Raw genomic sequence first — 22,538 nt, 5'->3', positions numbered from 1 at the left:
CTTTCGCGCCTTCGAAATTTTTAACTTCCTCGATTGGTGCCTGGGGGCCTTAAGCAGGAAGACTGCCCCTTCTGACAAAGACTCGGCCATGCTGATCATGTCCAGTATGGACAAAGCAATTCGCGATGGTTCTGGCGAACTTGCGTCTATTTTTGTCTCAGGAGTCCTCAAGAAAAGGGAACATCTATGCTCCTACTTATCGACTGGTATCACCCCTTGCCAGAGGTCACAGTTGCTGTTTGCTCCTCTCTCCAAGTTCCTGTTTCCTGAGGAGTTAATCAAGGAGATGGCTGCGGCTCTTATCCAGAAAGATACACATGACCTCATGGCCTCTTCAGCACGTAAGGCTAAAACCTTACCTTCCGTGCCGAGATCTTACCGCACCCCTGTGGCTGATACACCTGCTACCAGATTCATTCCGCCCTTTCGTGGCAGAGCCTCCAGTAGAGGAAGTACCCGTGCAGACAGTCACCGGGGCAAGTCCAAGAAAGGTGCCAAGTCCACAAAAAGCAAGCTTTGACTTCCTTCCTCTCCAGACAGCTGTAGGAGCCAGACTCAAGACCTTCTGGCAAGCCTGGGAGAGCAGAGGTGCAGACGCTCAGTCTGTCAAGTGGCTAAGGGAGGGTTACAGAATTCTGTTCTGCCGCAATCCCCCTCTGACCACATCTCCCATCAACCTCTCTCCCAACTACAAGGAGAAGGACAAGAGGCTAGCGTTACATCAAGAGGTGTCGCTCCTGCTACAGAAGGAGGCAGTGGTGATAGTCCGGGACCATCAATCCCCGGGCTTTTACAACCGTCTCTTCCTGGTGGCCAAGAAGACAGGAGGTTGGAGACCGGTGCTGGACGTCAGTGCGCTCAATGCTTATGTCACCAAGCAGACGTTCACAATGGAGACGACGAAGTCGGTCCTAGCAGCGGTCAGGCAGGAGGACTGGATGGTCTCGTTAGATCTGAAAGACGCCTACTTTCACGTTCCCATCCATCCAGACTCCCAACCTTTTCTGAGATTCGTCTTTGGAGAGGTTGTGTACCAGTTCCAAGCCCTGTGCTTTGGCCTGAGCATGGCACCTCTTGTGTTTACGCGACTGATGAGGAATATTGCGAAATTCCTTCACTTGGCAGACATCAGAGCCTCCCTTTATTTAGACGACTGGTTTTTAAGAGCTCCCACAAGTCGTCGCTGTCTGGAGAGTCTCAGATGGACTTTGGATTTGACCAAGGAACTGGGCCTCTTGGTCAATTTAGAGAAGTCCCAGCTCGTTCCTTCCCAAACCATCGTTTACCTGGGGATGGAGATTCAGAGTCAAGCTTTTCGGGCTTTTCCGTCGGCCCCAAGAATCAACCAAGCCCTGGAGTGCATCCTGAACATGCTGAGGAGGAACCGATGCTCGGTGAGGCAGTGGATGAGTCTAACAGGGACTCTTTCATCGCTAGCCCTGTTCATCGAGTTAGGGAGACTCCACCTCCGCCCCCTTCAGTACCATCTGGCAGCTCACTGGAACAAGGATATGACGCTCGAGACGGTCTCTATTCCTGTTTCCAAAGAGATGAGGGCTACTGTAACATGGTGGAAGAACAGCATTCTTCTCAAGGAGGGTCTCTCGTTAGCTGTTCAGACCCCCGACCATCATCTCTACTCGGACGCATCAGACTCGGGCTGGGGCGCGACATTGGACGGACAGGAATGCTCGGGGACATGGAACCAGGAACAGGAAACGCTTCATATCAATTGCAAGGAGTTGTTGGCAGTTCATCTGGCCTTAATGAACTTCAAGTCCCTCCAGCTAAACAAGGTGGTGGAGGTGAACTCCGACAACACCACAGCCTTGGCGTACATCTCCAAGCAGGGAGGGACTCATTCGAGGAAGCTGTTCGAGATCGCAAGGGACCTCCTCATTTGGTCAAAAAGTCGAAAGCTCACGCTGGTAACGAGGTTCATTCAGGGCGATATGAATGTTACGGCAGATCGCCTCAGCCGGAAGGGTCAAGTCATCCCCACAGAGTGGACCCTTCACAAGAACGTGTGCAACAGACTTTGGGCCCTGTGGGGTCAGCCAACTATAGATCTGTTCGCTACCTCGATGACCAAGAGGCTCCCATTGTACTGTTCCCCGATTCCAGACCCGGCAGCAGTTCACGTGGATGCCTTTCTGCTGGACTGGTCCCACCTCGACCTGTATGCATTCCCGCCGTTCAAGATCATCAACAGGGTTCTTCAGAAGTTCGTCTCTCACAAAGGGACACGGCTGACGTTGGTTGCTCCCCTTTGGCCTGCAAGAGAATGGTTCACAGAGGTACTGCAATGGCTGGTCGACGTTCCCAGGACTCTCCCTCTAAGAGTGGACCTTCTGCGTCAACCTCACGTAAAGAAGGTACACCCAAGCCTCCACGCTCTTCGTCTGACTGCCTTCAGACTATCGAAAGACTCTCAAGAGCTAGAGGCTTTTCGAAGGAGGCAGCCAGAGCGATTGCCAGAGCAAGGAGGATATCCACTCGCAGAGTCTATCAATCTAAGTGGGAAGTCTTCCGAAGCTGGTGCAGAGCCAATGCAGTTTCCTCTACCAGTACCACTGTAACCCAAGTTGCTGACTTCCTGTTACATCTAAGGAATGTTAGATCTCTATCAGCTCCTACGATCAAAGGGTACAGAAGTATGTTGGCAGCGGTTTTCCGCCACAGAGGCTTGGATCTTTCCACCAACAAAGATCTGCAGGACATCCTTAGGTCTTTTGAGACCTCTAAAGAACGTCGGTTGTCCACTCCAGGCTGGAATCTAGACGTAGTCCTAAGGTTCCTTATGTCATCAAGATTTGATCCTCTCCAGTCAGCCTCTTTCAAGGACCTCACTCTAAAAACACTTTTCCTCGTTTGCCTTGCAACAGCCAAAAGAGTAAGTGAGATCCACGCCTTCAGCAGGAACATAGGTTTCACATCTGAAACGGCTACATGTTCCTTACAGCTCGGTTTTTTGGCCAAAAACGAGCCTTTCCAACATGGTAGGTAACGAGCGGGAGAGAGTTCTTTGCCCTGTCAGAGCTCTTAAGTACTATCTTAAAAGGTCAAAACCCTTGCGAGGACAATCGGAGGCCTTATGGTGTGCTATTAAGAAACCTTCACTACCTGTGTCTAAGAACGCAGTTTCTTACTACATAAGGCTTCTGATTAGAGAAGCTCATTCTCATATGAAGGAAGAAGACCTTGCTTTGCTGAAGGTAAGGACACATGAAGTGAGAGCTGTGGCTACTTCAGTGGCCTTCAAACAGAACTGTTCTCTGCAGAGTGTTATGGATGCAACCTATTGGAGGAGCAAGTCAGTGTTTGCATCATTCTATCTCAAAGATGTCCAGTCTCTTTACGAGAACTGCTACACCCTGGGACCATTCGTAGCAGCGAGTGCAGTAGTAGGTGAGGGCTCAGCCACTACATTCCCATAATCCCATAACCTTTTTAACCTTTCTCTTGAATACTTTTATTGTTGTTTTTGGGTTGTACGGTCGGCTAAGAAGCCTTCCGCATCCTAGTTGATTTGGCGGGTGGTCAATTCTTTCTTGAGAAGCGCCTAGGTTAGAGGTTGTGATGAGTTCCTTTAGTATGGGTTGCAGCCCTTTATACTTCAGCACCTAAGAGTCGTTCAGCATCCTAAGAGGACCGCTGCGCTCAGTAAGGAAGACGTACTTATTAAAGGCAGAGTAATGGTTCAAGTCGACTTCCTTACCAGGTACTTATCGATTTTATTTGTTATTTTGAATAACTAATAAAAATGAAATACGGGATACTTAGCTTCTTGATTAACATGTATACTGGTTTTCACCCACCTCCCTGGGTGTGAATCAGCTACATGATCATCGGGTAAGATTAATATTGAAAAATGTTATTTTCATTAGTAAAATAAATTTTTGAATATACTTACCCGATGATCATGATTTAATTGACCCACCCTTCCTCCCCATAGAGAACCAGTGGACCGAGGAAAAAATTGAGGTGGTGTTGACAAGAAGTACTGGAGTACCTGACCACAGATGGCGCTGGTGAGTACACCCCCCTCCTGTATAGCGATCGCTGGCGTATCCCGTCCGTAGAATTCTGTCGGGCAACGGAGTTGACAGCTACATGATCATCGGGTAAGTATATTCAAAAATTTATTTTACTAATGAAAATAACATTTTAATGTAATTTGTATTTATCTTAACTATACAAACCTGCATCCTGTAAGTTTCACTCCCTGCCTCAACCAACCTGGTCAAAGTGGTTTCTCATTGTGGCAGGTGGAATGGGGGCCATACAGTTGACCTAACGTTTACCAGTAACTACCGGCATCATATTAAAAGTTTTAACTGGTGCCCGGGCTTCTCTGAAAACATACTCCTATTAACCCTTTCACCCCCAAAGGACGTACCGGTACGTTCTTGCAAAACACTGTTAATTACATATTTTTGATAATTTTATGAGAAACTTCAGGCATTTTCCAAAAGAATGAGACCAACCTGACCCCTCTAGGACAAAAATTAAGCCTGTTAGAGCAATTTGAAAAAATTATATAGCAAAATGTGCTCGAAATTTAACCTTATGGTGGGGGTAAAAGGGCTAAAGGAATCGGGTTTTTATCGTTGAAGAAAAGTACTAATTGCTAGAGTTTATGATATAGTATTTATATTTTATGGACCAGTGTACTGTTATTTGTAGTTACTTTTTAGTTGATATTACTCGACCTGTGTAATTCGTTCTATCTAATTTGTGAGCGGTTTAAAGACTTCTTTGAAATTTTACTTGTTAGCTGCTGGAAAAGAACACACTATCAACTTACTGGTGATGTATTTTATTCGCATATTTTGAATAAAATTGCACAGAATTTATTGTCATTTTATTTATTGTAAAAAAATTTATATACTGCTTTGTAGATATATAGCTTATCTTAACCAACTAAAAATGTTATTCCACCTTTTTTCTTACCCATGTTCCCTCAAATAGCTTCCTTAAAACCCCATCCTTTAATCTAAGAATATCCCCGATACTCAAAATATCTGGATTAAAAATTTGCCAGATTAGCAAGGGTTAGTGTACAGTATATCTTTAATGCACTAGGAATATAATGTTTATTCAAGTGTGCGATAGCGCTAATAAAAAACTTTTGTTTCAGGTTTCCCAGTGGTATGACTTAGTGGTTTTTACAGCCAGTATGGAGATATATGGGGCTGCAGTAGCCGATAAGCTGGATGGGGGCCGGGGTATTCTTCGTCGACGCTATTACCGGCAGCACTGTACGCTAGACTATGGCAGCTACACGAAGGATCTGGCTGCCATCTGTCCAGACTTGGCCTCTATATTTATATTAGATAATTCACCTGGTGCTTATAGACAATATCCTGGTTAGTGTCTTTTACTATTTGACTATTTTTATTTAATCTTATTATCTTATGCTATATAGTCACAATGTTGTTTTGTGATTATATATTTCTTGCCAATGGGTAATATTGCAAATATTTAAATCTATAAGGGTTTCAGAAGCTGGAAAAATCTTGTATATAAAAGCAGTGTCATGGAGAGAAGCATGTATTGAGACAGTATATAGTAAGAATGGATATACTGCACTAGAACAAGGATGAGCTTGATGGTCCATAAAACCACAGGTACAGGGTACATAGAAATATCTTGAGATGGGATTTCAAGGAAAAAAAAGTGTGAGACATAAGTAGATGTAGAGTTCATTGTATGAAATTGGATGACCTGATGTAAATTAGTTGATAAAGAAGTACTAACCATAGTTCGGTGTAAGGATTGTTGCAACTTGTGATGTTTAGCAGTTAAATATTGCTCATCAGTAGGTGTGGGCATGTTAGGCAGATACGTTCAATCCTTTGTTGGGTGCTCTTAAGAAAATGTACCAAGTTAGAAAATAAGTATGACTAATACTGTGTTTATTATATTCACTTGCAAAGAAGCTACATATAGAGGCTTTTTGGTTTTGTTAAACTTCATTACAAACATATTAATAAGAAAATACAATAAAAAAGAGTAACACTAATTAAACTGGCAAAGCATGGTTTGAATGTTTTTGGAAGGGTACTAGATGAAAGATAGTAAAGATTGGGAAACAGCAGTATGGATTCATGAGGAGAGGCACTGTAGATGCCCTCTTTATAGTAAGGTCAAGGATGAGAATGTTGAGCTCGATTATTGGAGTATTGCTGCTTGAAAGATTGGAAACGATGAAATAAGAATGGCAGGAGTAAATATTGCAAGAGTCGATAAGTATGCAATGACGGATGTGGTGTGAGCACATGTTGACGATGGATGGCGGGAAGGGAGTGAGGAGGTCTTAGGAGGAATCTGTTAAGGGGATGCAGATTGAGAGGGAGGCAGAGAACTAGATGGCAAGATAAGGTGAAGGATGATATGGAGAGAACAGGTTTGGTGGAAGAGGATGCCTTTGATAGAAGGCATCTGAGGGTGCATCAGACAACTGACCCCTTAATGTAGGAATCACCTTGGGAAAGAAGAAGTAGATTGTCATGTACTACAAGTGAAAAGATTCTGCTTGTAAGCATAGGTGGGAAAAAATTTGCATCTTAAGAAAAAATTTCCTTTCCTTTCAGATAATGCAGTACCGATCAAGTCGTGGTTCAGTGATCCCCTGGACACGTCTTTGCTCAACCTACTGCCTGTCCTGGATGCATTGCGTTTTACGGCAGACGTGCGTTCAGTTCTTTCCCGAAATCTACACCTCCATCGTTTATGGTAGCACTCAGGTAGGTTGAACTGCCTTGTATCTTGTTAGATTTTGTTGAAAGTTTATTATAAATGCATCTAACCTTAGCATCACCTTCAACTTTAAAAATATTTTGTTAATTTATAGTGAATTCATCATGCAGATCTGGTCATACAGTTTTTATTTTTTTAATTAAATTGAAGCTTTTAAGTTTTGTGACAGTATTCGTTTATAATGATCTCACTTTGATTACTACCATGTATAAATTGTTTAGCACATTAATGACCAAGATTTTTATAATAAGGTATTATCTTGAATAACCTATGTTTAGGCTACCTGTAGCCTAACCCTGTGGTGTATGCAGCTGAACCTTTGAAAATGCACAAAGTCAATAACACCTAAGTAATCAACAAAAATGAGAAGAATGTAGAGCATTATTTATGTATTAAAAATGCCTACAATACAGTAATGGGATAGATATTTCTTCTCACCTGTAGCATACATCATGCATCTATGTATGTTACTAGGAGCCCCCTTTTATATTTCGTAGTTCTGTTACTTTATTCTTTTTATATTGATGAATGTCCTTCCCTGCACCAGCCACATTCTAGCTAGGACATTTATTCTCCTCATATTCCATGTTTCTTGAACTCTCTCCCAGATGCTTGCATACTCATGGATTTTGGTGCTTAAGCCATTTAGTTTGGTTGGTTAACACTGTTGGTATGGTGTGCATTGCACATTCTTTGGGCTGTGTTCCAGTCTTTGGGATTGAGCTGGCTACATCAATAGAAAAGTGTGTAATAGGCACCTCATTTTTAAGTCTGGAAGTTTTATTGCTACCAAAAATCACTTCTATCGGTAAGTAACTGACGGTGATACCTTAATCTTGGGTCTTACATTCACTTGCAATGGAAGTCTGTTTCAGTAAGAAAGCAGGTCTGCAAAGCTAGGCTTGTTTTCTAGTTTGAAAGAACCCTGATGGCCCAACCTCCTCTATTAGCCCCACCTTCAGAGAATACACAACTTTGTGGTATCTCTATCACTTTGTGTGTGGTGGTTTTCCAGCATTTTCTCTTGAGTGAAGGGCTTTTCGCAAGGCACTGCCAGGCAGATTTCTGGATATCAGCGCAGATCCTGTGCAGCAGTTTACCAGGGGCAGTGGGCCATCTTCTGTGATTGGTGTCATAGATGCGATATTTCCCTAGTCAGAGCCTTGGTGCAAGTATAGTAATTGCTGATTTCTTTGTCTTTTTTTTTTTGCCGGGAGAACACCTCTCAGTGGCCGGGATAAAGGGTAATCTTTCAGCTCTGAGCCAGGTATTTAAACTGAAGGGTTCAGACATTTCCACTTTGTTGGAACTGTCCATGCTCATGGGTATCTTCAAACAGTCTTGCCCTCCAAAGGAACTTCGACCTCCTGAATGGGATGTCACAAAGGTCCTCAGAGCTCTCGAGAGCTCCATACAAATCTCAAGGAAGTGTCAGATCCTGCTTGGCCAGGCCTCGGTAAAAAGTGTCTGAGAGGTACACGGCATTTCGTATGCTATTGGTCACACCGAGTGACGGAAGGTCTCGTTTTCTCTCGTCCCTCGGTTTTTATATAAACTCAGAACCCAGTGATACAATATCTTAGATTTGAGACCTCCATCTCTTCCCTCAAAGAAGGAACTAGCTATCAAGACAATCTGCTCCTTTGTCCTGTGAGGTTGTTGAGACACTACTTCAAAAGAACTTGGCACATCAGAACTGAGCACCATAGATGGATTTTCTAAGCTCTGGAAAGGTTAAGAGACTGAACACGATCTCACTCTGTCTTTGGGAAGTCATCAGACGCTCCTATGCCCCGGATAATTCCCAAGAGTGAGGGCACAAAAAGTCAGGAGTATCTGCTCAACCTTAGCCTTCCGGAAGAATCTTTCTGTGTGGTAGGTCATGAAGGCTGGAGTTTGGAAATGTTAGACGACCTTCATTGCCCAATACCGTCGAAAACATACCCACTGGTCTCTGGATACTTTTTCCCTGGGACCGGTGGTAGCCGTTCAGCGGGTGGTGTAGCGAGCCCAGCTCCCTCACAGGACTACAGTAGTAATATAATGTTTGGATAGCGGTTGTGACATAGGTACAGGATAAAGCGGAAGGTAAGAATGTCGGGAAATTTTTCCTTTCTTTTGGGGTGCGTCGAGTTGTGCCGTTATGTTGCTGAACCACACGCTTGATGCAAGTAAGCTATTCGCTGGAGTGAATATTCTTTACAATTGATATTGTATTTGAAGTAATTTCCCCTATCCTCTGAGCAAGCCGGACAAAGGACCCGTTGTATACACTTTCATTAGTCATATAATGTCTACACACTGGACAAATATCCTATGGGTATACAGTACAGTAGATTCTTCATTGGCCTAACTATTGGTAATGCCCTACCCTAACTCATCTTCATCCCTCTGCACGGATGTTAGGAGTTTGACGGGGATCATGACTTTAGCTTGTTCATCTTGGGACCAAAGTTCATTAGATTTTCCCCTTGTCAGTTAACCAAGCCAGTTTTGGTCAGGAATTTCTTCCCTCCTCAGGATAAGTTTACTATTAAAGGTCGATGATTTGTATTACTGTACATGTTAGAACAAATCACAAATTTTAAAGTAATTTGTATTTTTCCTAACCATACAAACCCGAGACCTTTAAGTTGTACGACCTGCCTTCCACTCTTCAAGCACCTAGGTCAAAGGTCAAAGTGAGGGTTGCTCTGCTTGTCGGGCAGGCGGAACTTATCTGCCACCCTGACCAACTTTTTACCTTGGTTAAAATCAAATGGCCATTAGAGCTTCACCTAGTATACTCCTGTAAAAGGTCTCAGATTTGTATGATTAGCAAAAATACATATCTAGCCCTGGTATTAGATGGGTGTTTTCGTGATCTAGTGGAGCATGGTAAATCCCCAAAATAAGAACATTTGACCAAAGAAATTATTGAGATGAGAACTAATGCTAGCAATAGATAATATTTCAACTTCTTTGAAAGTATTTTATTATACAGAAATATCTGTAAAACTTTTTGATGCCTATGTAGGATAGCTCATTATTACAAAAAGCATCTGACTGAAAACAAAGAAGATAAGGTGTGAAGTGTTATGAGCTGGATATTTAAGTTAATCATGTTGGATTTGAGGATTTAAGAACCCCCTCTTCGATTGCCTCTAGTGCATACTGTACCATTGTCTCATAAACTACTATTAACCCAGACCCTAACAGTTTTTATATGTCCCTATGGTTAGCTGATGAAGAAGTGGTAGATTCATCTTCCTTTGAGGTGGATGGATTCTTTTTCCTCTTGACGTTGTTGGAGTCGTCGTCTTCGGTTTTCCCTGCGTCTAGAAAGAATGGCATTTCCCGGGAAGAAATGAACCATCCAGTTTAACTAAGAGATTGCCTCTTGCTAAGGAATGAGTTTCCCATTTTAAAAGACAAAGGACAAATAGAGACTTGCATCCTTTAAATTAAACTTCTCAAGCAACCCCTCTCATTCCTGAGCCGAAGGTCAAAAGGGCCCTGTCTTTGATAGTCAGGTTTGCGGGACTATCCCCTTCGGCCACCTGATATTACCCAAATACTTGTTAACGATTCAATAGCAATTCCAGCTTTCATCAGAGTATTTCCCCTATAACTAAGATAAATACAGATTTTTTTGTAATTTTTTTTTTTTTTTTTCTGACTGGCTTTGTATCTTGTGGAAATTGAAGGTTCTGGGCATTTAATGTCCATCCATGTGAGCTAAAGCTTTGGGTTTGTGTGAATTTTTTTTTCTTTGTATTGTAACTTTTTCGTTCATGAAGCATAGTTTTACAGAGCTCAAACAACATTTGTAAAGGATAAATTGTTTATTGTGTATTGAGTACATTTCACATTGTTTATATTCCATTGGAACTTATGTACGGTAATTTTTTCACCATTTTATATTTTTACTGTATTCATTTTCAACTTTTGCCGCCTTCGAATTTTGATAGTTTTATTTGAATGATTTCCAACCTACTCTGACTTGAGTACACTTCATTTGAATGAGTTCCTTGGATGGATATTACTATATTCTTTATTTATAAGAGCACATTGATTTAATGTTAGACATCTAGTTTTTAGTATCTCTATATCTAAAAACTTCAGACTGACATTTTTATCCACAGGGTTGTAGTGAGTAGTGTGTGTGGCTGTGGCTTGACAAGTTAGTGTTGGCCACTGTTATTGGTCTCAGGGGTACGTCGAGGCTTGTTCCAGCCGCTTGCTGTGCATTAACTCATTGCACCAAGTGCTTCACGTAGATGCTACAACTTGACGGTTGCTTTCAGAGAAGTCTCAGTGTACCCCCTTCCCCCTTGGATGTGAGTGGTAAGAACGTGTGATGATGACAATATTTGGTCTGATAAAGGGTCTACATCTCTACAATGACTCAGTGCTTTTGCTGCTGAGCAAATGTCAGTTTTTGAAGCTAAATCTTTTTAAACGATAAAACATTATTTTACGTAGATAGCTATTGACTACGGTTTGATAATGATGTGACTAGAAGATGTGTGGTTTGTTTTTATAAACAAGAGTATAGAAAATTTTGTGTTGACCCGAGTTCTGAAAATACTTGGGTCTTTCGAGCTCTCCCATTCATGTGCGAGCTCTCCCCAATAGAACAGAAATTTAGAAACAGTATTTTCTTGTAACTCAACACTTAGTGTTTATTCTCTTAAGTGACCCCACTAACACATCAAGGTACAAAGATTTTGTTTTAGAGTTTTGGTTGTATAAGTATGTTTGCGTGTAAAGTATGAGTGGCATAGTTATATATGTGCTCTAATGGCACAGTTATGTTTGCCTGTAAAACAGTTGGAATGCCAGATGGAATGACTTGTGGAAATATCCTTCAGTGGTTGGCAGTGGTAATAACGAGAAGCTGTTCTCTGGGAAATTAGATTAGTTTAGATTTACAAAACCCAAATGACATTCTGTGGCAACTTTGTTCCTTTTGGCAGTAAGAAAGGCAGGCCACTTTGTAAAATCTATTTTCAGGAAAATTTTAAGACTAGTGACAGAAATAGGAAAAGCAAACACCATTTGTTAGTATATTGATAGTGTCAGTAAGCATTTTTATGACTGGAGCAGTCACTGCTTGTGCTTTACTGACTACCAAGGCTTGCTTGCTCTAAATGGGGCTGTTGAACAAAGCGATACAGTTTGTCAGGTGCATAGTTGAGGGGTTTAAAGGTTTGTCATATATATACAAGTTTTGAAGGTTTTCTGCATTGCTAAATAGCTTTTGTAGATTCTTCCAGAATGCTGGAAAAGATTAACTGACCTAGGTCATAGTATGGTTTCTTTTGCCTTAGTCATTTATGTACGTCCATTTTATTGACCTCCTTGTTTTATGATTGGAAAATACTTAGTCAATGGACACTACTAACAAGTTTTTTTTTTGTCTTGAATTTTGTGACGTTTTCTACCATCAAAGAATGCAATATAAATTTTATAGAGTATTTTTGGAAACAAATTGTCTTACTTTTGACAGAATAAATATGAAACATAAAAGCAAACAAATACTGTAGTCTTAGTGATCAATTCAACCTATAGTTGTAAAAAGAAAACTAGACAGGAGGTCTTAAAACAGTCTTATTTAATCATAATTGAGACTCGTGTATCTGTCTTTTTCTTGGAGTGTGTTCTGTAGCTCATCAGTACTTTGGCCTTTGTGGATCTTCGTTGTTTTTGTTCTTTGATAATTAGCTCTTCATGTAATGAATTTCATTAACTTGTTTTAATTATGGTTAAAGCAACTCATAACTTATGCAAAACAATTTTTTTGAAAGGTTTTGATACTGTCAGCGGAATGGATTTTGAGGCAAGAAAAGAAAGTTAATTTCTATCTTGGTAAATACTCTCAACATTTATTTTTGAAGCAATATTACATATTTGTATTTGGGGGCGAACTGTCTTGAGGAATTAATATCGCCTATTTGACTGGCCTGCCACTTACATGCTCGTTTCAGCACATGCTTCTCTCTTTCGCTTGTTAGTTGTGCTGCAGTAAAAATGGGGGCTCCACTTTTTACTTGTACTTTTTAGTTAGGTTTTCTTATCTACTTTTATGGATACACTAAAGAAACTCTATTCATATTAAGGGTGTTCTGACTTTTAGCAACAAAGATCTTAGCTTGGCTCTCCGGAGGGGGACACTTCACGAAGTACTCGTTTTAAGGAGTTATAAGATTTTTAGAATTTTGGAAATTAAAAAAAAAAAAATTCACATGGCAGCGTAATTATCTCTCACAGAAAAAGTAGTTTTATGACATGACAATGAAGATTTGGTTTTGAATATTTTATATTGCATATGTATTTTGTGGTTTGTTAAAGATGCTAAATCCCATTAGTGTTTGATTGTTTGATTTTTATGCGCAATTTAAGCCTAGGAGGTGTTTACAGTACCTGGCAAGAACTTTAGTATGAAGAAAAGTAGACGGGATAAAATAATAGTTTTCAATTTTTAAATTCATTGAGTTTGATACAGTGTTAGTAGTGTATCATTAGTTAGTTTTATTAGTTATCAATGAATATTCAACAGAAGTTTGTCCCAAGTCTGGATTAAGTTGTATTGATTAGTTAGAGCAATTAATATATCTAAGTAAACAATTATCATTATAATCATCCTGCGGCAGTTCGACTGATTGGGCTTACAGAATAGCATTTTTCATTATCATTTGATATGGGTAATTTAGGATACTCAAAGCTAAGTTACCAATTTTTGAAGATTCAGTACTCTTATTCACGAGGTTCATTTGGGTTGGATTTTGTGACAATGCAGGTGTTCGTTGATGCTCTTTGTAGAATCTAGAATTACAAATGAAGGATTTTTAGTTTTTTTAAAAGATTATCACAAAGCCTAGAAATATTTGATTATGAGGTCTTACATGATGTAGTGCCTAAATTTAATAATGCTCCGCTTTCGAATATTCTGAACATATCAAAAGTTCCCTGTCATATAAATATTTACCTTCTTGTGAAAGTATCATTTCAGGTATACTATTATGTAATTGTTTGCTTAATGTTGGGTATTTCCAAGTTACTGTCTAGCTAATACAGTATTATAAAATTTAGACCTTAATTTTTTCAGTACCAAGAAATTTAGTGATGTTGAATCAAAGTTTTTTATTTTTTCATTTTGGTAATTTTGCTCTTTATTAAATTATATACGAACTTGTTTCCTTTTAACAGCAACATGTTTTTCAATTTGAAACTAATAGTTCAGTACAGTACATACAGTATTTTGTTACTTCATGTAGCAAGTGTGCATTCACTCAAGCTTCATGTAGCAAGTGTGCATTCACTCAAGCTTCATGTAGCAAGTGTGCATTCACTCAAGCTTCATGTAGCAAGTGTGCATTCACTCAAGCTTCATGTAGCAAGTGTGCATTCACTCAAGCTTCATGTAGCAAGTGTGCATTCACTCAAGCTTCATGTAGCAAGTGTGCATTCACTCAAGCTTCATGTAGCAAGTCTGCATTCACTCAAGCTTGTAATAGTATAGTAAAAAATTTGAGTACTTGAATGAGGATACCAAGTGGATACAAATCTGTGGTAGGGCCAGAAATGCCTTTTGGAGTTTAAAGACGAGGAATTGACATAAACCCGTTAGGTATCGGTAACTTGAGCCTGTGAAAACACACATCTGCCTTCAAGTGTGCTGAGTTATCCTATTTATCCATGATTGCAAGTTCCTATATTCTAGTTCTTGTAGGAAAAGATAGGGAGAATAGAATGCTGCATTGTTCGTGCTTCAAAGCACACACAGTACCTATAGATAGTTCTGAAGGGCGATAACAGAGATAGCTTAGCGGAAAGGATTTGAGTGTAATGTAATATACTTTCTGTAGTTCCTGTGTGTAGTTGTCTTTCCACTGTTTGTTGGTTGTTATTTTACAAGATGCAGATTATTCTATGTTGAAATTTATTGTATATTGTTAAGTATGACTCTGTAATGCATATATTGTATGTGTGGATACTCATAGCAACCATGTCTGTAGTACCAACAAATTTAGAAAATCTGTCATAACCATAATGCATATGGTGTAGCTACTATTTAAATCCAGGTATTTTTTTTTCTTTCGACGCAGAACCATGTGGCTTAAATTTTCATCTATTTTTTTTTTTTTTTTCTTGTTGGAAAGGATTTATAATTGCATGACCCATTCAAGTCTCATTAATCAAGAGTTTTGGTTTGCAATTATTTAGGATTATTCAAATTGATTGAACTCCTTAAACAACTTATTATTTCCAGAGGCATAAACATAGTGTATTTATTCACATTCTTTGAAGGAAATGTTTGAAACTTGGTTCAGTGTGCAGTGCAATTGGGAAAGATATACTCGTTAGTTCCATTTGGTGCTGAATGCCAAAGGAGTGATGCATTGAATTACACTTGATAACAGAGGCATAAGATGTTTATTCCTGAATATTCATTCCACATGAAATATAGTTTCTTTCAAATGTTTCTGTTGTAGATTGAAGAAATATTCTTGACACTTCAATAATCATTATCTTTTTCATTTTATGGAACTCCTTGTATGTATGGTTTTACTGGTAAAGCATACTTTTGCTTTCAGCTACTGTCATTAACTTGGGTAGAAGGCAATTTCTTGTGTACATATGTTTACTGAGGTATATTTTTTTTTTTCTTTAAATTTCAAATGTAATAGGCAGAAGGGAAAGGAAAACACAGTGATATCCAATGAGTATTTTACACAGGCATAGTATGATTGTATCTTTATGTCCCTGATTCATCGCTGTCTATTGCTTTGTTGTGATACAGCTTATATAGAATTTTATCCGTCTTATGTTGGCTGGATTGGTCGTATGTTAGTAGTCCGTCACGTTCCATTCTGCATTGCATTTGAAACCGTTGATGCATTTATGAACTAGAATCAGCTCAAGATTTGTTGTACTGTAGAAGTTATTTTATGCCACTGGGTGCAGTACTTAATATATGATTTTTAATGCTAATGTACATTTTTTTTAGGAAATATTTGCTTTTGTTATGTGGTTATTGACCAAGAAAATCCTGAGATGTCCAAGCAATGTTTCATTTAGTGATGACTGTATTGATATTTTTCCTTATTTGAATATCTCATTTTTGGAGGTATTTGTATAAATATATAAATGATTTTTCCTCCCTGAACTGTATAAACAGTATTAATGATCTCAGTGCTGGTTGAATACTAGTGCTGTCAGCACTTGGAAAAGTCTGGTACTCAACAAATATTCAAGTTTGTGTTATTTTAACAATGAAAAGCAACCCAAACTACCATTTTTTTTTTTACTCTCCATTGACTGACATGCTTGCTGTCTCATGGTAACGGTGGAATAGAATCATAAAAGTTGTTTTGCAGAATGTAAAATATAACCACAATTGGCAGGACTTTGTTGGTTGGTAGTGATGGTTGGTTGGTTGAATATGTGAAAGCAAATTAATGTGCGTATGAATCTATTGTGTATACAAGGTTTTCAAGTATTGAAAAATAAATACCTAGTGGGATATGTCCACCTACTTGTAAATATGTAATGTCACAAAGTGTTTGTTTTCTGTTATAAAACTTGTACAGTAGATTGTGCAATTATTTGTGCAAGTTCAAATAATGTAGTGTACAGTAATGATGCAGTACATATTTTACTATTAATAATGCTGCTGTCCTGTAACTGTGCTGATGAATTGATGCCTGCTTTACCAGTCCCATTCAGACTTATCAAGTGCTGGCTGTTCACCGCTCAAATGCTGCTGCTGCTACTGCTGCTGCTCTTGTTGTATATTATGCCAAAGTACTTAGAGTTGTGATTGGATGACGTTTATATTGGCTAAGCCTGCAGTTGGATTCAGAATTTAAATGAAACGGCATTTGGGTATTTAATGAAGCAAAAGGTAATCCTGCTTTATCAGTATTTTATGTTTTGTTTCCACCTGTTTGATGTTATAAGCTGACTCGTATTGCTGTTTCTTCCTTGCAGTTCTTATATTCAGTATTATTCCTAAATTACCTTAGTATTGAAAGGAGGAATTTTAGGTATTAGTGCTATTTTCAAATTTACTTTTATTGATATCGTACAGTAATTTTCACTTCCTCGTATGTTTGTCATCTGTTGTCTTTTTACATCCTGTGGTTAGGTTATATTACTTTGCTACCTTTATGAAAATATTTTTGGTTTTGTTTCCAAAGTACTTGATATAGCGCATTAGACTTTTATACATTATGCTCAAATTTCACTTGAGAAGAAAATCTTTAAATTTTGGCAAAAAAAAAAAATCTTATTGGAAAGGTTTCTTATCTCAACTAGATTCTGCATGTTGAAGAAACTGAATATGAACTTGACATTGTAAAAAAAAATTAGATTTAATTTTTGATATATGCAGGATTGTTCTTGGTGAGTATGACCTGAATTTTGCAGTAAGTAGTGTTGAATAGTAGAGCTTTGATTAGATCTTAAGTTCGAGAAAACTTTTATTCTCTTATTATAGTCCGTGTTTGCAGCTGCGCCAGATTTGATTTCTAGTGATTAGTTATGGTATCTTCTGTTAGTAAATCCAGACATAACTTGCATCTTTTTTCATGATTTACACCAGTCTTATTATCTACAGTCAGTCTGTCTTCATCAAATGTTTTTAAAGACAAGAAATCATGTTTTGCATTGTACTGATGCGTTTCATATTCTGCGTACTTTTCGATCTTGTTACTCGGTTACAAGTACAGTATTATGATTCATGCGGTGTTGTATTGCTATACTTAATTCCTTTGAGATTTGTACTTATATTGCCATGTTTTTTTTTCCCTGTTGCCTCATGGGGCTTTTTTGTCTTAAAGAATATTTTCCTTCAATTTATCTATTCAAGTATTTATTCTGAAGGAAGAGTAGTTTTCTTTTGGAATTAAGCTCTACTAATAAATTCTTACTTTGAACTTAATTCAACACTAAAACATATGCAGTTGAAACTCCTGCCACTTTCTGTCTTTTGATAAGAGAACATACAAACTAATTTCCTTGTAATGTACACCATTTTTGGAGAACCGAGAATTTGTGCAAAACATTAAGATTACATAAATGTAAATTGATGAAGGAGTGTTTCACTTTGTAGCTATTTAGCCAGAATTTTTATTGAAGACTTGAGGTTTTCACAATTCTTTATGTATTTTTCAGTTGAAATCATAAGTAGAATAGTAAAGTTTATTAATGTTTTTGGTGACTTTGAACTAATGCACTCTCTCTCTCTCTCTCTCTCTCTCTCTCTCTCTCTCTCTCTCTCTCTGACAAAGCTAAAGCAAATAAAATATCTCAATTTAACAAAACTAAAACACTCTCTCTCTCTCTCTCTCTCTCTCTCTCTCTCTCTCTCTCTCTCTCTCTCTCTCTCTCTCTCTCTCTCTCTCTTTTTTTTTGACAAAGCTAAAGCAAATAAAATATCTCTCAATTTAACAAAACTAAAACACTCTCTCTCTCTCTCTCTCTCTCTCTCTCTCTCTCTCTCTCTCTCTCTCACATTGTATATAAACTATCTGGACTGGTGGCAGGCAGGCAGGCAGTAGGAGGAGGTAGCAGCATAAGTGTACAAATGAAGTAAATCACAGGTGCCTGGCCGGTAGCACTTGCGTTAGACGCAAATTATGATGATAAAAAGTTAAGTCAGATGCTGTGGAATTTGATATTGTAAGTTTTCATGACACTTATTTTCTTTTACTCCTATCACCGTGAAATGTGTACACGATTTGTTTTTTAAGTTTTTCAACGGACTGTGGTTTATTAGTTGTCTAATATAGATTTGTGTTCAGAAGGTTTTGTGTCTAAAGAGTGAGATATTGGTTTTTATGATTCTTGTATTACAGTATACGTTTCTTTCATGTCATCAGACATGTAAATTACAGTATTAAGGAATAAGGATTTATTAGGCTACCGGCCAGGACATCTCTGGGAAAGGCATAAGGGAGTCGTTTCATTTCTCTGGTGGATGTTAATACTGTACAGTACATCGGGCTGTAGACCTCATAGAATTTTGGCAAACAGAAACTAGGTAGTGCTACGGCTCCTTGTGCTTCTTACGATAATATGGATTAACAAAATTTTATTGTTACTCTTTCAAGAAAAAGAAAAAGTTGTTTTATGGAAGTCATAAGATCAAGGGTTAGTCATTAAAAAATCCAGTCAGGATTCCAATTTCGAGTTAAGTGAATGTGTGTGGACTTTCATTGAGGGATCAGTGGTTGTCTCATTCCTTTGAAAGGAAGCGTGAACATATCTTCAATTATTAACTGTTGAGAATTTCCAACAACTGTAATTGATGCAGCAAAACATCCCCAACCTCAGTATCAAGAAATGTGGAGTGTTCCTTGCAATGTTGTATAGACTTCTGTATTATATGGCAAAATAAAGAAAATCTCGTATTTGTTACGTACATTTTTTCATATATCCTTTTAAGCATAGCCTAATTTTATTTGTCTTGTTATGACAGTAAAGTCAAAAAGAACCAAGGAGATTAGAATTAAGAGAGGATAATATTTATATAGCATTTAAAAAGTTCTCATTTGACTATATGCAGATAATTGTTTATCTTTACATTGCCCCACCTTATGTGGGACACGTGCTCCTGCGTTGACAGCCCGTAAACGGATACATATTTAACCAATGGCGATTTATGCGAAGGTCTTCTACCAGTTTCCTCTGATCATCTCTTTTGCTCTCTCAGGCTGGTCAGACCAACTGATTACCAATGCCTTCATGATCCTTTTCCTACTAGGTCTTGGCCATCACTTTTATGACCTTGAGACATCTTGCAATCTTTTCAGGCTGTATTCTGAGAGTGGCCTGACCACACTACCAATCACTTGTCAATCTCATTGATATATTGAATAGTTTAGTTTTGTTACAGTTTAATTAGCAATTATTTACTGGGTTTTATTTTAAAGCCAAACTCTTGGAAAGGTTTTCACTATTATACCTAAATTCCCTTCCATAGACTAAATATTATTCCACCAGTGTTGTACAGTTTTTTTAATACTGGTATTTATAGTGAAATTTAAGTATATATATGTAACATACTTTTCTAAACAACCTTAGCAGGCCTAATTGCAAAGATACCTAAAAGTAGCAAATATTGATAGGTTTGCTTCCCAATTCTATACCCTCTACAAAACCATGTTCTGTTCTCATAATCTCTTGTTTTAGTCCTATTGAATTTGAGACAAACCCCACTTATCCTTTGTTTCAATGCATCAGAGGATGATTGCAAGTCCTGGATACTTTTCGTACTTGCAATAATTGTCATAATCAAAATCTGGCAGATAATTATCTGCCAGATTATAATCTCTGTTGACCCATTCAGTTTCCCTTTTCTCAAACTGAACTGTCCCACACATTGCAAAGTCCAGAAGTACTGTACAGAAAAATCTGATATATTTCATTACAGTATTCCACTATTGATATCAAATTCAGGAGAAAAGTTACCTTCAATATTCATATAACACATTTACAGTAATTAACCCTTTTACCCCCAGGCTCTTTGGAAATTTCTAACCCTTAACCCCCAAGGGGTTATTTTTTCCCCAGCACATTTTGCAATATATCTTTTTTTAAATTGCTCTAACAGCCTTAATTTTTGTCATAGAGAGGTCAGGTTGGTCTCATTCTCTTGGAAAATGTCTACGTACCGGTACGTCCATGGGGGTAAAGGGATGAGTTTTGTGAAACGTACCAGTACGTCCTTTGGGGGTAAAAGGGTTAATTGTTTCTATCAAAGATACAAATATTTTTTTGTTATCTCAACTTTGGTCTCTCGCAAAAGGAGTATTGGTGAGAATAATAACAACCGCAGGTTCTAATGCCTGGCCTCTGGCTTAAAATTCATTATCCAGGTGAAGTAACAATGTCAGTCATGTTGAATTAACGACAATCACTTGCGAATAACACCGAACAAAACAATTACGACTTAGCGGGCAAGTCCAAAACAGAAGGATGACCTGGAGGGTGTTCGTGTAGGTTGCGGTGGCGTGGTACAAGTGTGGTTTCTGGGGTCTTTGTTACGGCCCTTCCCTTTGATGAAGGAGTTATCTAATTGGAAGACAGCCTGTGAATAGTGGTTTTCACACGCCCCTGATGTATACACGACACTCACGAGGTGCTCGCGCGAGGGTAGTAACCTCTGCATTCCATGCTTTTATTTTTCTCTGGTATATTTGGAAGATTTATATCAGAAAAGGTAGAAAGAAGGACTTTTCACCGGCCGTCACAGGTCTCTCCCCAGAAATAGATTTTTCCTTCGTCAACATCCCTTTATCCAGTCCAATCCTTTTGCAACAATTCCTGAAAGTGGAATACTTACCAATTTTTCAGTGTAATTGAAAATTAATAACTTCTCAGGTTCCAATCTTATATACAGTACAATACTTGTCTTTAGGGTTCCACATGTTATTAAAACACTTTATTTAATGCTTAAGACTTACAGATTGCTTCTCATCTAGACATTGATGATGTTATTCAGTCATGAACAGCTAACTTCCCGTTTAAAAGAAGATTCACTTATTGCCAGTTCTGACTCTGGAACAAAAGGGAAAACTATTCATAATTCCAGGGGGAAAGTACTTAACAATTTGAAGTGCTCTTCTCAGCCTTCTAATTCTAATACAAGGTATCCTTTTTTATGTAAAAAGGTTACCAACAAGATCCTGACCTGTCTTGTTCAATCTTGTAATCTAATAATTGAAAAAACCTCTCCTGTCCCTCTCAAAAATTTCCTTTTAGTTTTACACTCTTGATTTCTTTAAAAAGCAAGTTCTGAACAGTACATCTCATGCTGTGCTCTGGAGGCATAACAATGGGTCCCATCAGTCCCTAACCTCACCTTTTTAGATTAATTTCCTTTCAATGTGCTCAGGGTTTTTCCCTTGTCGTTCTCGGTCGACTGTTTTAATCTCCCCTGTAATGTAACTGGCAGGTTTTCCTCAGTTGCAACACTGAATAACCTCCCAGGGAGTAGTACCCCGCTTTTCCTTCTATCATTATTGAATTAAGTTATAGATTGCAAAGAGTGGTTGTAGATGGACAGAATAGTGGCTATGTGAACGTAATATCTGGTGTTCCTTAGGGTAGTGTTCCCGGCCCACCAAGTGAGCTTGTTGCATATGTAGATGATTCTAATTTCTCTGCACAATTCCATCTCCTGAATGTAGATCTTGAGTGTAGATCTGTGGGTGCTGAATCCCTTAATAAAGATTGAGCTGAAATTATTATATGGTGTAAATTATAGGGAATGAAGTTGAACTCTTAGCAAAACTCAAATTATAAGTACTGTAGATCAAGAACAATGTCAAATCTTTGCTTTGACAAGGTCTTTAACGATATACTGTATAATTTACTTAAAGAAAGATGCCTGGTCTGTTTCTTCCATTGTACCACAAAGTTAGCATATTGAGAGTCTTAAGATCTTTTGTGATCAATCTATCTAGAGGAAATGCATTGATTCTTTTCGTCTTGACATGTTTTGAGCATTGTTCTCCTGTCTGGTTTTCAGCTGCTACTCATCTTGATATGTTGGACAAAGAATTGTGGTCGATTAAATTCTCTATCCCTGATCTGGATATTAATCTTCTGGCACTATTGTTCACTTAGTTCTTTGTGCTTGTTGCATAAGGTATTCCATAATTCTGACTATTCTTTTGTATTCAGATCCTCCAAGAGTCTAAAAGTTTGATTCTAACTGTGACCATAACTAGGAATGCTTTCCCTAATGTAGTGGTTGAAACTGCAAAACTTCAAAATTTCAAACT

At 38.4% G+C, this 22,538-nt stretch overlaps 1 protein-coding gene across 1 annotated transcript in view; it reads left to right on the top strand.

The window, feature by feature from the left end:
* The window catches only part of Dd (CTD nuclear envelope phosphatase 1-like protein dullard), a 41,910-nt gene extending 27,123 nt beyond the window's left edge, over positions 1 to 14,787 (top strand). Inside the window, exons 4-6 of the mRNA XM_068379313.1 lie at positions 5,141 to 5,369; positions 6,597 to 6,749; positions 10,887 to 14,787. Of these exons, the coding sequence (XP_068235414.1) occupies positions 5,141 to 5,369; positions 6,597 to 6,742 (375 nt within the window). The 3' untranslated portion in view covers positions 6,743 to 6,749; positions 10,887 to 14,787. The remainder of the gene's footprint in view (positions 1 to 5,140; positions 5,370 to 6,596; positions 6,750 to 10,886) is intronic.
* Positions 14,788 to 22,538: the final 7,751 nt, after the last annotated feature.

The sequence above is a fragment of the Palaemon carinicauda genome, chromosome 8 (assembly GCF_036898095.1).
Source record: "Palaemon carinicauda isolate YSFRI2023 chromosome 8, ASM3689809v2, whole genome shotgun sequence".
Lineage (NCBI taxonomy): Eukaryota > Metazoa > Arthropoda > Malacostraca > Decapoda > Palaemonidae > Palaemon > Palaemon carinicauda.
This window is presented reverse-complemented; position numbering and strand designations above follow the sequence as displayed.